The 16717-nt window shown below is 29.7% G+C and overlaps 1 protein-coding gene across 1 annotated transcript; it reads left to right on the plus strand.

Moving 5' to 3' along the window:
* The first annotated feature begins 15 nt into the window (after positions 1-15).
* LOC148227470 (UPAR/Ly6 domain-containing protein crok-like) lies at positions 16-15468 on the plus strand. The gene is made up of 3 exons (XM_088201222.1): positions 16-308; positions 12102-12287; positions 14498-15468. Exons 1-3 carry the CDS (start codon positions 251-253, stop codon positions 14710-14712), a joined length of 459 nt encoding a protein of 152 aa, XP_088057348.1. The 5' UTR covers positions 16-250; the 3' UTR covers positions 14713-15468.
* Positions 15469-16717: the final 1249 nt, after the last annotated feature.

Raw genomic sequence — 16717 nt, forward strand, 5'->3', positions numbered from 1 at the left:
ATTAATTTTTACCGCACTAAAAGCGCACTCAGCTATAACCAAAAAACAAGTTTTATACTTCATCTGAGTATGTCGAAGTGACGCGATTTTGGTAGATGGTATTGTTTGTCGGTAGGTGGGAGTGGCGGAGGTAAGTTTCGGCTTGAACGTGAGCTTGGCGCCATTCCATTCTGGGTTACTCTCTGGTGTGGTACTGCCATTCAGTTCTAGAATCGACCTAAATCAAACAAAAAAATAAAATATATAAATAATGGCTTCTTTGAGAATTATCCTGACTGCTGCCTTCGTGGTGCTTGGTCTATCATCAAGTAAGATTTTTTTGTTTTTTTTTTCTTGTTATATGTTTTTACTAATATCTATAACACACATATTTTCGATAGTCATTCTAATGAATAGCATCGTTTAGAAATGTAACTGAAAGTGCAATATACTTTCAATTATGACGAAACCCTATTGGGTGTAGTTTACTAAAAATTGTTAAAATATATCAATAAATGATATTTACAAATCTATTCATTTAAATATAAATCTTACAAGATCGTTCATCTACTATAAACTGTATTATGATTTCGAAATATGTATGCATAATTGTAGATTAATTAACACCAGATGTTTTCATCAGTTATACAATTCGCTTGCATCAATGTAATGCTTGTTTGGATATTTTTGTTGTTTTGCAATATTTTGCATTCATTTTTCTCTGCTTAAATATAAATTTATTAATAATGTGTTATAGTTATTTATAGTTATTATAGGTAGAACGACAATAAATTACGAGATATGCTATTTGATGAAATATTTAAATGACCATTCCTTCCCAATTTCTATTGCATTCGCTGGAACAATACTTATTTTTGTCTCCCGTTTCATATTTCATCTATAAATTGTATTGTGAGATTAACGGTCTTAGTAAATTCGTTAATTAAATTTTTTTTTTCGAAATATTTAATGGCAACAGAAAATATGTGACTTAAAAGTGATTAAAATGTATATGTAAAAAAATATTTTTATTCACATTATTCAACTTATTTTTTAAGTATTAATTATAACGTTTTTTAATCATATGCTCACTTGAGTGATTTTCTTCACAATTCATGTATAACTTGTAAAATATCTGTGTTAGTAATACAAATTGCTATTTAATTATTAAATATCTTTAAAAGTGGGTTGTTCAAGTTTTAAGAAAATTATTTTTGTAAATTTGGTTTATTAAATTGAAAAACTATACAATACTTTTTTTAATAGCATAAAGACATAAAATTGTAACATGTTTATAAATAGGTAAAAAATATATAAACAAGCTTTTTATTACATTTTATCATCAGGTTATCATTATTTTAACTCCAGCTCATCCATAAGCATTTTGTTGTAAACATTATCTGATTTTTGCTTTGGAACCATATACAATATTTTTCCACAATTTTTGCAAGGTTTTGATTATGTCTTCTACACATTTTGAACTAACTCTTAATTAACTAACAACAAACTGTGGCCCTTTATTGTAAAGTTGTATCTAACTTATTAGTAGGACATTTTTTTAAACTGCAATAATAATAGTATTTTAATTTTGGAAAGAACAGCAATCCGAAAACATGGTACATTTTTATTGTTTAAATATTTATCTTTTTTAAATTTGCAGTATTTATTTATCTCTTTCTACTAAAACATTTGAGTTTTATAGTTAAGTACTGCTTATTTCGTGATATATTTATTTTTAATTCATTATTTGTCACATAAATATATGACTTCATTTTTATTATTATTGAAGATGCAATGTTATCGAAAGACATATTTTATCAAGTTATAAAATATGAAAATCATAATATACATATATTTATTCATTGCAAATCTTCTACTGCAAAATGACAGGTGCTTGCCCAATACATATAATTGCCATCTCAACGGGGAAAACAATTACTAAGTAAGTAGTGAGACACCAGACTTAAATCAATGTCTGTAAAGCCGTGACATGTATTTTAATAATTATAAACTATTGTCACAGCTTGCAAGCAAAATGTGTCACTATGCACAGCCTAGCGCAATATTATTTTTATTCTTAATCACGATATTAATTGAATTTAGGGAGCCTAATCTATGATATATGGAATTATAATTATACAATAAACACTAATCTCAAGCACTTAATAGAAAAATACTAGGGTCCATATGATAATCTAGCCCAGGTCTTACAAGTATTTGTCGACAACAATGCTGAACATAAAATATTTAGAACAAGATATTCCTTAGTTTAGTTTTTATCTGCATGTTTATCTAGTTTATAATAAAAAAATAATAACGTAACTGAAAATTAACACTATTATAAATTTGTGTTTATATGTTAAAAAGTATGAATCAAATCCAAATGTAATACTGTATCACTTTTCGCGTTTGAACTGTTGTGACTTTATTTTTTAACTATCTCACGTTGCGCATTCGCTCCAATTATCCGTCCTAAGCCAGTTAATCCATTAGCGGCAGTTAGGCTTAATAGAATATCCTTAGGGCGTTGTACTGAAATTCTAACAAATCGATTGTAAATTAAATTAACTTTTCGACGATATTTCATCGTTAAAGCGGCCGATACATTATCAATAATTGAACGCCCTGACAGTGTAGGGGTTGTTTTTAAAATATTTTTAAAGCACTAATGCAATAAAGAAAAAACTGCCTCATCGTTACTTGTTACTTTAAGTGGACTGAAGAGAAACATATTTTTTCATGAGTGATAATGCTAATGTTGATTAGCTGTTTGTGTGTGGAGTTTGCGTCGTGTCCTGGTACCACCAGTTGATGGGTGTTGGGTGGTTTCGACGCACCCCTTGTTTTTGTGATAAATTTGAGGGCGATTGTACCTACTTTGGCCACGAAGGGTGTTTTTATGTAGTTTTTGCTTATTTTACGAATATCGTAGTCTATTTAAGGTGTATTTATACCTGTTTAAGTAACTATTTAACCCTAATATTATATAATAAATAATTTAAAACGCTTTTTTAAAAGATTTTTAAAGAATTCTTCTTAACTTATTACAATTTACGACACTTCTATCTGAGTAGGTCGCTGTTAAAAATTTGAAATTTAACCATCTAAAGATGAATTGAACAGTGTTTTATTCCGCAAAGATGGATTGTTTGCCTCTCAATGTCTTGTACATATTTTTACATAAAGACAGTGAGTCTTATTCAAATTCTAAAATAAACTTTCTTGGAAATAAAAAAAAACAAACAAGGCTGGAATATCCTAAGTTATTTTTAATTATAGCAACATGCAATGATATAAATTAAATAGCTTTGCTTATAATTGACTATCGTAGGTCGAATAATAGCTATAACAATATTTTTATGATTACAAATAATTACAATCGTCAGCAAATATGGTCTTGATGACCAGGAAGCGAAGCTCTAATCTTCGCCTCCACAGTTTGAAGAGATCAACAAATGCACGTGGTGTGGAAGACTGGTTCTGCTGACTTTCGATGGTTTCGTCACCCCCGAGATACTCGAAGGTCATGTTACGCCAACTTTACTCCCAGATCAACAACCGTGTCGTGACATCATTACCAGTTGCACGTTATAAGCTAGCTTAGTTCTGAGCAGATTTTACGTTAGCAGAATTTAAATATGTATATTGTGATTAGGGTGACCATTGGTGTCCGATTTCCTAAGACTTTTATTTTATTTTCGCACTCTATTGTTATCATCTCGCCGATGTCACCAATTTTCTGATTGTTGATGAACCCTGTTGATGTGAAGGTTAAAAAAAGGGTTTGCGGTATTCTTATTAATATTCGTGATAGATCTAGCTTCCAGGTTTATTGATGAATTTTATGGACGTGCAATAAAATATTTTGTTATCTTTACAAGCTAGATGTGACTAGATATTATCAGTATTTTGACTGACCGTTTAGTACAAAATGTAATACGATTATGCTCTGAAAACAAAGGATTCCTTCCTATTAAAGCGTTTAAGAAATATTCTTTTAATTTCTTCTAATAAATATAATGATAATGGAGCAATAATTTTACCAGACTACAAAAAATCCGTTAATCCGCTTTTGGAAATCATTGAGTTTCAGCTAAAGTATTGGCAATAGTATGTAATTAACACACCATAATAAAAAATAATAAAACAGTAAACCATAATAAAAAATAACTTTACTTAGGGCTGATTTACACGCTGTCAGTTGCTGGCATGCCAGTTGGAAGTTGCCTTGCAGGTCACTGGTATATGGCGACTGGCATTCCAGTTGCTGGCACTGTGTTAACGGAAGAATTATTGTTGCGAAAAAGCGCCACTCACCTTGCACTAATACGGTAGTATAGTGGGAGGAGAAGCTGGCGTGCCAGTAAAACAAAAATATTTATTCTGCTGACGTGCCAGTGGCGCATTGGCTTCTGGTAGTCGCTGGCAAGCTCGACTGGCCTTAATTTTTCACCTCTCTAAATATTTATTTAACTTTCAAAGATTTTTTATAATTTATTCGCGATTGTTTTAAGACCGCAAGCACTCGTTAAAATTCCTGTATCGTCAGGTTGCATAAACGCTTTATTTTTAAATATTTTGGAATATCGTTCGTGTACAAGATAAAGAGAAACGTACCGAGCAAACTTCTTATATTTGTATAGTGTGTGAATCAAACCGCCATGCCATATCATGTCAAAAGCTATTTGTATACCTAACGTTAAAAGCCCCGTATTTTTTTATAATAAAATTAGCGTGATTTTCGCGGAAGTCAAACTGTTCGTTGATAATTTTCTATAATGTATAGAAAGTGCACTGCATTGAATCCAATCGAAATATTCACTTTTTTGCGTTAATCCAAAACCTAATTATAGAATTTAGTCATTTAATCGAGGTACTTCAATAATTTGCTTTCTCTGTTGCTGCACGAGAAATATATTGAGTAATCTTATGGCACAGGAATTGATCTATATTTTGCCAAATGTGTTATATGGAACTTTACAAAAAGCCTGAAGAAATGAGTATTTTGATGTTTTAAAATATGTAGTTCGAAATTCTCTATAGTTTTGTGGGCTAAAATAATTGCACATAAAATCAAGGTGTTTCGATCCCATATTAACTAAAAAATCCACTTAATTACTAATTTCAAGTAATCCTCGTTGTATTTTATTCTCTTTGAATTTTCAATGTCTTATATAATAGTAGGCATATCCCAGATTTTAAGAAATACTGCTTAACTGAATATTGTTAATAATGCACATATTTTCAATATATATTTACAATGAATCGATACTTTTTTCTTCAACAACAACTAGGACGTGAGAAGTTAATATCTTACCTTGATTGTTTGTTTGTTCGTTCGTTACGGTCGTTTACTTAAAAACAAACTTTTTTATTGTAAATATGACAGAATAATCATTAATTTAAATAAGATTTACATAAATTAAATAAAATATAACACAACTTTTAGATTCAAATTCATAATTGGGTTTTTCGCTTAACCGCTCGACCATATCTTTTACCAATAAAATAAAAATATATTTTCATTGCCAATTGAACATCAACATATATAATATATTAAAAATTAAATTGAAATATTTTAGTTTATGAACATATGTTTGGTTTGTACTTTTTATTAGTCGTTTTATAGAAAAGAATAATTTTATAAATTATACAAATTACATAATTTTCTTCATAATAATTATTGATCATCTTTATGATTTTTTAATAGTATTACAACAAAAATTTTGCTCTAGAAAATAATCTTATGTTAAACTCAGTATTTTCACATAATATATTAAATTGTAAATAATGCTTTATTATACAGTATTATATATACTATAGTAACTTATCTATTTTTTTTATTTAATTACGATATATAAATAATCTTGTATATTAATCGAAAAATAAATGCGGGTTTCTAAAATTCTCAATAATAGTGTTTACATTTTTTCATTAGATAATTGACTAAATGTTATAACCTAAGTTACTTGGATGATTTAACTCGGTTATTTGAGAGATTGTAGACAATTTGTGACCTATGGCGGCCGATTGGCGAGTATTTTACCTCTTTATGATATTCTTCATTAATGACATGAATACGGCAATAACAGTTTCAAGTTTTATTCTATATGCAGATGATTTAAAATTGTTTAAATGCATTTGATCTGTTGCGGATTTCTCTCTACAGATTGATTTAGATTATTTATGGAAATGAGCTCCCGTCAACCGTCTGCCTTTAGTATCAGAAAGTCTACTGTGTCATTTTTTCAATCCCGTTCACCATCAGTTTATTATTATGATCTCGGTGGGAATATTATGACTAGAGAAACATTCACTTTAAATCTCGGAATCACTTTTGAGAACAAGTGGAGGCTCTCATACACGTAAACGACACCTGCGATAAATATATCAAAATCAAATTAGTAGCGTTTCGTCACGTGATATATCATAAGTTGTGGGTTGAATTTTTTAATGACGCCTCTAGTTGTAATCTATTGTGGATTGTTTCCTATATTTATTTAATCATCTTCAGACACAATGAAGACATTACATGAAATGTAGGCTAAGAAATATTATTTAATTTAAAATAATTTTCGGAATACTATTCAAGTCCAGTACATTTTTATCAATTGTAAGTGAATGTAAATTTCCGATATTGATTCTATTTGTAGATATCACATATAAATAATATTTTATTTAATCATATTGTATATAAAATTTTATTTTACAATAAAACGTTAACCAACTAATCAGTGTTAATATGTAGTATATAGTTTTATGTTGATCATAAATATTATTGGTTAACATCAGTATAATGACATATTCATGAGATATTATTTTATAATGCCATTAATATTGGCGAGTTTTTGGCGTGCATTTTTAGTTAGTTTTCTTCGTTGTAAATTTATACTCAAACACAAAAAATAAACATATAGCATCTTGTGCTGACAAATATTATGATTTCCATCGAAAAGTGTACATGTTCTGAATTAAAAATGAAATTAATTTTTTTTTATAAGGTCACAAACGCGTTCATTGGCCTTTTTTGACACCAAGCCATTAGTGCCAGGCACCATTAATAATTCAGGACATTCGAGCAACACTTGTCAGTTTGCACTCTAATCAATCGTCCACTTTCCAAAAAAGATTGACCTAACCTACGTCCTTCGCGCCCTTTGATCGCACATTTTCAGGTACATCCTTGTGACCTAAATACTAATAAAAAGGGGCCAAATTCACGGAAACCTCTTTTTTTAATCCTCGACAATTGACACAATCTAGAATTTTTTGACACGATATTTTCCATGTACTTGACGTATTGTATTTGGGTCGTTACCATCGAGAAAGTGAAGTACATAAAAATTTACACAAACATTCGTAGAAGCGATTTAGTCGATTTTTTTCTAGTACTACGCACATTATTAGGTGAAAATGCGTCATTTGTTGAAAAAACAGAGGCATTAATAAAACATCCACATAAACGTGTTTGATTTGTGATAAGAATAATATAATACATATATTTTCGATTGTTGTAATTTTTTCACAGTATCTATATTACAAACTGTAGTAATTTGCTTATCTCACGATAATTCTAATTTAGACTTCTGACTAGCATATATACTCGTAGTTTATTTTAAACTGTTTTATGACAGTTTGAGTTAATAACTATTTAAGCAGTCTCGTATTATTAACTGATATGATAACTTACTGTTTCGGTCTATTGCTAATAGATTTCACTTTTTAAATTTGGTTAGATTGTTTTCTAAAATACATATGATTTTTTAAATATTAATGTTTTAGAATATTAACAAAATAAAAAAATCTCAATTTTAAAATTTTATATACTTATTCTAGTAACTTAGTCTTATTGTGTTCAAGCCGAGTACATCAATCCTAATTTTAACCACGTCTTAATTATCAGCTTAATTGGTTATAGTCCAGAATCCATCGTCGCTGAATGAAAAATAGGTATCTAAACGCCCTCGTGAATTTTTTCATCACGAAAAAACACCCATCCCACGTTTTCCTACACAAACATACGTTTTTACAACAGTTGTGAAATTATTAACGTTACAAACCGTAAATATTTCCTCACACAGATAGTAATAGTGTATATTATAATATATTCACACGTCTACATGATATCTGTATATTATACGGTTTGATTTGTTCACATTGACATTTGACCCTGTGGGTCACCGACAACTGCCTTCACATAATTTCTCAACCGTTAATATAGGTGTATGTAGGTACAAACATGTTATATAAAATGCCTTTTTTATCATCGTTCTATGAATCATAAAATGAATAATCGATTGTCATTTATATCTATGTGTATTCCATTCATGGTGGCTAAGAAGTTAATATTATTAACCCCCATTTGTGTTCTTCCTGTCTCTTTGATTGCACTTTATTAACGGCGTTCGTGAATTTGGTCCAAATGATTCATAGAAGCAGATGTTTGAGTTTAATTATTAATAATATTTATACTAATAATGTAAAGTACTTTTAAGAGACCTAACAAAACAGAACTTAGCCATATACATACATGTTTATGTGAAACTAAGTATGTAGTAAATAAAAATATTAACTATAATATAATCTATATTAATCTTAACATGTGTAATCTATATTAATCTTAAATTCTATAAATGTTCCTGATTGCATACAGGCATTATGGCTTAAGATGTAGCTGTAAAATCATGATAATCAAATATACCTGAATGGTCTGTGGAGCGACAGTTGATGTTGATTCAGCATTATTGCTATTCTTTTAAGTTGTGCAGCTGTCATAGATATTTGTATAGATAAATAGTCATATATATTTATGTGTAAATTTAAGCTTTAGTACTATATTTACAAATGATAGTTCAAACAGTATTTATTCGGTATGCTTTTTATATATTTTCTAGACGAGTTTCGAAGCTTATGTCCGAAATAGGTCGAATGTTGGGCTAGTCTCTAGTTCTCCTTGCAGATGTTCATATATCATGAATTATAATTGATATTAAAAAAATAATGCAAAAATATAATTATCGCAAAATAGTTGAACTTCGTAAGCCACTGTTACAACAAAAATAATAAAAGCATGAAAGCTCATTTTAAGTATATATTTTGCTTGTATTTGTCTTTAAGCACTATTATTAACATATTATTTGCATAAAGTGCTAGCACTCAAAACTCAAATTATCTTTGTGAGTTTTTTAGAATCAGTCAAATAAGCGAAAATCAATATAGTATACTAGCAAAGTAAAAATAGGTCACTCGGTCATTTTATCCCTAGGCGTGAAACAGTTTTTCTTTGTTTTCCTTATCATAAAAAATCACTTGCATATACTTTTCAGTTTCGTTTTGCTTTAAAAGTATTTTACTTAATTGCTGTGCATTTTTTTCAACGATCATAATTACAAAGTAAATAGGACGATAAACGTTCGTTTATGGCCACAAGTGCGACAGTGATTCATTTTTTAATAACTACTATTGGTCATAACGCGCGTATTTATTAGCAATGACTGATAAGAGCGAGTGTGTAATATTATTTTATTGCATAATTTTATTGATTTCAGCAAATAGCAAAATACGACTTGCTATTGTATGCGTATTTTTATAACAGAGAAAATTAATCAGCATATGTCGGCGTGAGAGTTGTCGTCACGGTCGACAGAATCCTACTATTGTTGTAAAGGTGGTCAGAGGTGAAGAGGTCCCCCTCTTATATCTATGGAATGGTTACGGCCCGCATGCGTCGGTGCTTTTTCTGACATCAGATTTAATTAGGCGCATTGTTGCGTTGGTCACAGATTTGAAACAATAAACAAGTCGAGGGGAGAAGGAATTACAATTTCCACTTTTTGTCTAATTATGTATTAATTATACGCCTTTAAAAAAGTTACGGAACGATATTACTAATTTTGCGCACATCCCTTCATTGTTTGCACGTAACGTTCTCTTTTCACCGTAATACTAAAATACAATGACAGTTGTACTAACCAATTAAAAGCAAATTATTCCCACTACACAACATTTAAAAGTAATAAAGATGCAAAATATCAAAAATGAGATAAATTGGATAAAATTAATAATATTTTTCCCTGTGTATAGTTTTTTGACAGTTGTACAAAACAATCTCATCTACGGTGCTTCGACAAAAATACGTCGCATAAGTGATACGTAATAACAAGCATATTTTTATGTCGTTTGACTTATTATAATAACACAATACCTTGTGCGACCTCGTTACACGTAGTTAATAACGCAGGTGCACGTGAAACGTTAAACGTTCGTAGCCTAGAACGTTTGGAACTTTAATTTTCGTAAATGCGATGCGTAGAATATCAATCGCGTAAATATCCTAAACGTGAAAAAAAAATGTCACACGTTTATCGTAAGTGTGAATCATTACCGAATGTTAACGGGCAATTTAATATGTAGATTGCACACGAAATTTGAAGTGAGTCACACAATACGCACTTGTAACGTAAGCTGTTAAAGTACTCATATCAAACAACTGCTAATGATGGCTAATTATTACATAAACAAAATATCGAGATTATTTGCTTCAAATATCTAATAGTGTCAATTCAAAATCTTTTTTATTTATTAATATGTTCATAAATTATGCATTTTTATATTACCCATTTGCATTGTTTGCTCGTTAAGTTGGTAGCATGTCCTACATACACAAACATAAAGCTGAAATTATGACAGCAACTGTCAACTCCATTTCACCGTTCGTGCGTCACAATTTTATCAATATTCTGTAATATTTTATTAATCAAAAAAATACATTCTGTTCATTCATTTTTTTGGTAATTTTTTAAGGTCGACAACCTCAGTTGTGTTGTGTATATATTGAATCGATTCAATAATGTAAGCAAATGTCAACATTCCAAAGCAAACAGTCAGATTGGCGCTGACAATATTTTTCGAAATTTCGATGTTGCGATTAATGTAAAACAAAATAAACGCATTAGTGTTACCAGTGTTGCCAACATAATTTACATTACCCTTATTTTAAATTAAAAATGTCTATAATAAATATTTAATAACATTTATAAATTCATTAAGTAATAGATTGTAATTTTAGCATTTACACGAAGTAAATGTAAATTTAATTGCGCAAATATCAATTTGTTGACGATTTAATAATATTTAATTAAATTATATTATGTTATTATTAGCATTATGTAAAGTATGCTTACATAATCCTTTTGCCTCGTATATTGAGGGCAGTAATTAAAGATACGAATTTTGAAAATTATATTTTTTAGCTCATTTTGAGATAAATAGATATTTAAAAAAAATCCTTAGCAGTTAAATATATATATATAATACAAAAGGCCGTATTATGTTAGGAAGCAATATTTTCATGAAGGACAAGCATGACATCACTTAAAAGTATTATTATATTTTTGGTAAAGATTTCATGTATCTAAATCTATTCGTGTTTTATTATTCTACAGATTCGTGAAACAAAACAATTGTTCTTTTCTCCTCGTAGTAGTCATTTTTTTGAAAACATAGCACAATTAAACCAAATATCAAAATACAGATATAGAAAGAACATACTATATTAAAAATATAATTATAAATGTTATAGTTCATTTTAAAGAGTTTTTAAATATAATAGGTAAAGTGTAATATATGCATTTATAAATTGGCTTTTAAGCAGAAAAATGAAAAACGTGAAAAAGCACATTCTTTAGTAAAACTAGATATATGTTGATTACTTAATATCAACTCATTATACAATAATTAAATGCACTTATAGAAAATGTTAATTACATTATGTATCTATAATATATGCATGAACTGTGAACAAAGTAATTATTGATAACGTAATCGTAACCTTAATTGTTTATTACTGTTTTTATTATGAACACGAAGTTTTGTCTACTTCACTTTCAGTTTCATCAGGATCTCTTTAAAAATGTATGTTCTAACAGCGTTCAATTTTAACTTTCGCTCGGTTCCATCCCGCAAAATAACCACGACAGGACGAAAACGGCGTGTTTCGCAAAAACAGCATACCGGCCGTCCAGTCCTAAACCGGTTTCCTAAACTTGCCTTTTTTCGTTCAGCTTTTCAAAGCGGACTTTGCGAAATTTTGCGAAACTCTAATGACTTTCTTGCGTTTCCAGGCGAAGCAATCAGGTGCTGGACTTGCTCTTCGGATTTGGACTCCCGCTGCCATGACACCTTCAACGCCACAATTCCCTATGGAGGTCACACCAACTCGCTGACCGACTGCGACCGATCTCCAGGACCTTCGTACCAGCCCTTCGTCAATAGCGCCAGATCTGTGTGCAGAAAATCTAAGCAATATGGCGAGTATTTATTTAAAAATTAAAAATAAAATGTATGCAAACACGAGAGTTTACTCACTGAGTAGATACAAGGTCTTTTGGATCTGTGATGACTGAGAAAACAATGGATAAGTGAGTCATGTGTGGAGTTTTTCATGTAAGATTACGTCGTATTATTTACGGCACAGAATGTGGCGGTAATATACTAACGAACGCTTAAACAAGTTGAAATTGACACAATATCATTATATTCTGAACAATCTCTTTCTTGTATTTGTTAATGGGTGTACACTAGGGTGTACCTTAAACAGTTTTTTTTAATAATCTTCTTGCATTCCATAAAAATCAAGACATTGCAGTAATGACACAAATATTCCTTTTACCGTTACGTATTCAGGATCGATAAGTCTAAAAATAAATTAATCGGTTAATTCATAGAACATACACAATAAGTGTGTTTTTTTAGCTTACGGTGGTTGATTCATCAATTATCAATGAAATTATATATTTCGATTAAACGATTTCATTAAATACATTTTTTTTTCATTTCATCACTTATATTATTCACAATATTAACGTACGCATACGTTTGATGAATGAAGAATATTATCGGAAATATATGTTTTCTGTAGCTCGTTTTTGTAGCCAAAGTGCGATATGATGAAAATATAGATATAAGCTAAAAGTCACGTGTTCACCAAATATATAGGTAATATTAAAGTTTTTCTAAAATATTTATGTAAAAATAGTCTGCGGCCGTGATACGTATAACGTCTAAGATTAACTTAGCTTAGTAACTTGATAGTGTTAATTATGCAACAGTTCTATATAAAGTATACCTGTTGCTTCCTTTGACGGGTGCCTTAGCAATTACTATAACGATAGAATTCCGACATAGTATCGGATAATTTAACTTGCCAGTTTGCGTACCGATTGCGTGTCGAAATTATTGCAACTCGATTATTGTATTACCAGTCACGAAGTTGGATCTTAAAAGATTTGTGTATATTTTTCCCATTAAACTTAGATACAAAGTAACGGATATATCCGCGACGAAGTTTTTCCATCAAATACAGGAAGTTTAGCCAAGATCCGATTTCTTCTACCGAAATGTGTTTTTTTTAACCAGCTCGTTTTTCACGCTCCACTTGTCAGTTCATTGGAGTTGCCAAGACCAAGACATAATAAGTTTAGAAAAATAAAATATACCATCGTTAATATATTTATGTACCATAAATGACTATTAATTATAAACTACAGTAATATTTTAAATTTGTCTATTGGTTGAAGATGATTCTTAACATTAGAATTTTTTATATACACGTAACGGAAATCGTGAACGAAATAAAGAAAGTTAAAAGTGAAAGCTACTCTCGATTTAGATGGACGTGAATAAAAAACATAACAATAAAAACACCTAAACAGAACACTTGTAGTGACATTATAGATCGAGTTATTTAAATATTTTTCCCATAAATAAACATTATAAAAAATCATAGTTATATTTTTTCTATTTGTAATTTTTTCCCCTATAAAATAATTACCGTAAATTCTAAAAAATACAATAATTACATACACATTAAATAAATCATTTTTGAATGTTACTCTTCCCTTATTAAAAAATAACTATATACATATATAATAATAACTAAAAAAACCTAGAACATGTACTCGTCATTTATAATATTTGTTTATAAACATCAACCATAATTTATACCATATTTAGATTTAACGTAAATATCTATGTATTGCATACAAACACATATAGAAAAACGGCTCTCTACACACAAATGAAAATCTGAAATAATCGTTCTAAATGATGCTAAAATATTAATAATTATAATATGAAAATAATCGAAACTTGTCTGAATTATGAGAACTTTTCGATTAGAATACGACAGCAATTCTTATTTATTTTTTATTAAATGATTTATTCATAGGCCAAATCGAGGTTTCTTACAGTATGATTTATGTTCGCACGGTTTGTGTAATAACTTGCTTTTTAGAAATATTCGAACGCGTGATTGCTTATATATTTATTGTGTTAATCGTGTGCTAATCAAGAAGTTACAGATAATCAGTCGTCTGTTACATTTACGACTAATCCCACGACCAATCGAGCGAATCGCTTATGAAAAGATTTCAGAAAGGCTCAATTGATTAATTCGTCCATTAAAAATCCCCATCCGGCAGTTAAGCGTCTTATTAATTTTTTTAAATGTTATTTTCAGTCAACGGAGAGATGACCATAATCAGATCCTGCGCCTGGCAGACACAAGACGAACCAGTGGGACCATGCTCAAAATCATCATCGGCCAATCAAGTAAGGGTCGTCTTCTGCGAGACTTGCGAGTATGAAGGATGCAATTCTGGATACTCTCTATCAGCCCTTCCAGCATTGGCAGCTCTCGGGATACCCTTATCCCTAATGTACCACTTACATTAAAAATCAAATTCAAGATCAAATTTTACATAATTGATTAGTAACAATCAATGCCAATCGGATTAACATAGATAAAGTCGTAAAAGTAACATAATGAGTAAACTTAAAAATCAATAGTATTTATTTAAGATTATTGTCTCGTTATTTTGATCTAATGTACAAATTAATTTTATGTGATAAACATGTTATGTTATATATATATATATAAGATTAAATAACGCGGTTAGTGTTTAAACGTAGAAAATCATTTTGAGCACCTATTTATTTCTTTTTTCAATCACTCTTTTTCGATCTTTGCTCAGATGTTGGCGCACCTGTGTGTAAAATTAAACATCTTTCGAGTGGTTTTAATAAATTATAAAAATCACCCACACATCTCTGCGTAGAATCTTTTCAATTAATTAATTTCCGTTTCGACTAATACCTTTATTCTGAGATGTCAAACTTGTCAGAAATCCGTCCATTACATTTATATTTAAGTTTTAACAAATTCGTAATAGAGATGTTACCAAACATAAAGAATGTTGAATCTTTTTTCTAATGGCAATACCATGTTACCATAGTTAATATAGATTTATCATTATTTTTTTAATCACAAGCGCAGCGAGTATATTATCGTTTTTAAATAAAAAGGATTTAAAATGTTTATAAATAGATTTAATTTAAATGTTTCAGGTGTAATATACGTAGTTTGAGGGTGTGTGTATATTTTAGCACGTTGTAATTACATTTTATATCACAATAAATAATAATTTAATGTAATTATGTCTTTTAATTTGTAACATGTATATATGTATTTTTGACTTGTAGAAAGCCAAATATTAAAAACAAACATGCCGATACCTAGTAATGGGTGCAAATATAATAAATATCCACTTAGGTTATATTAATAGGATAGTGGTTTTTTATAAGGAATATAAAGAAACACTACGATACATACATTATATGCCATCTATTGCTTGGTGAGAGAATTATTTTTATTATTAAAAATGGTTGCAAAAAAAAAATTTTATTAATTAGAGTGAATTAGAGTGAAAAGTTGCTTTTCAAACCCTCTAAAACATTTCATATTGCTGATTTATAACTATATATATTATTAGAACCAAAATCTAATTACTATAGGTATAAAGAAAACTGGACATCTATTAATTTAAACGATCCTCCTTCCTGGCTGCCGATCACCGATAATATAAAATGTATTATAATTGAAATTGTTTTCGTAAAAATGTTCAAAAGAAGAATAAATTCATCGTAATTGGCTTATTTTTTCAAAAAAATCTTTATCGTTTTTCTGTTGTAAGCGGGTTATTTATATGTATTTCTTTAGATTTCATTATGGCCAAAACTTGGCGGAAATATGGTAACACTGGCGTAACGGACACTATTCTCGTGACAATTCTAGCGACCTCGCACGCCGGTGCGGGCCTCGCGCACCGTGCATTTACACACTTTTAACATGTAACTGTAATAATATTCAATAAAAATACTACTGCAGCGGCTCAATCTGTGTCTAGTTGCCACCTGTCACCTCTCGTCGTGAAACTGTTTTCCGTGCATTATCAGCAAAATCATATTCTGCTATATGTAATCAAAATCAAGGGCTTAAAGATTGGAAAATTTATTAAATTACGCAATCCTTCAATGAAAATGTTTTAAAAATAAACTAAAAACTTGTAGTTTTATAGACATTCGTTGCAAAAAGTAATACAGATGAAAAGAGAAAATTGGCGAAATATTTCAAGTGTTGTGTTAGATGTGATTTTAATTTGTGCGAGACATAATTCAGGATTTTTTAAAATCGAATAGAATCAATAATCCGATACAATACGACGATTGCGAAACACGTTACTAATAATAAAAAGGGATCTGTTTCTTATTTTTCTAATAAAATTCAAAACGAATTTCTCGACTAGTTGATTACGGGAAATAGCTAGTGAGCTTCTCCCCTCACGAGCCAATTCAGGGTAACATAAAACCTGCTTATTGTCCTCGCTAGAGATAGATTGTA

This window comes from Plectrocnemia conspersa, unplaced genomic scaffold, assembly GCF_051122295.1.
Source record: "Plectrocnemia conspersa isolate PC_06_02 unplaced genomic scaffold, ASM5112229v1 ptg000013l, whole genome shotgun sequence".
NCBI classification, from domain to species: Eukaryota; Metazoa; Arthropoda; class Insecta; order Trichoptera; family Polycentropodidae; genus Plectrocnemia; species Plectrocnemia conspersa.

Coding starts and splice junctions, on each gene's coding strand:
- LOC148227470 (XM_088201222.1), top strand. CDS start 251: ATGGCTTCTTTGAGAATTATCCTGACTGCTGCCTTCGTGGTGCTTGGT. Junction 309..12,101: donor GGTGCTTGGTCTATCATCAA/GTAAGATTTTTT, acceptor TTGCGTTTCCAG/GCGAAGCAATCAGGTGCTGG. Junction 12,288..14,497: donor CAGAAAATCTAAGCAATATG/GCGAGTATTTAT, acceptor TGTTATTTTCAG/TCAACGGAGAGATGACCATA.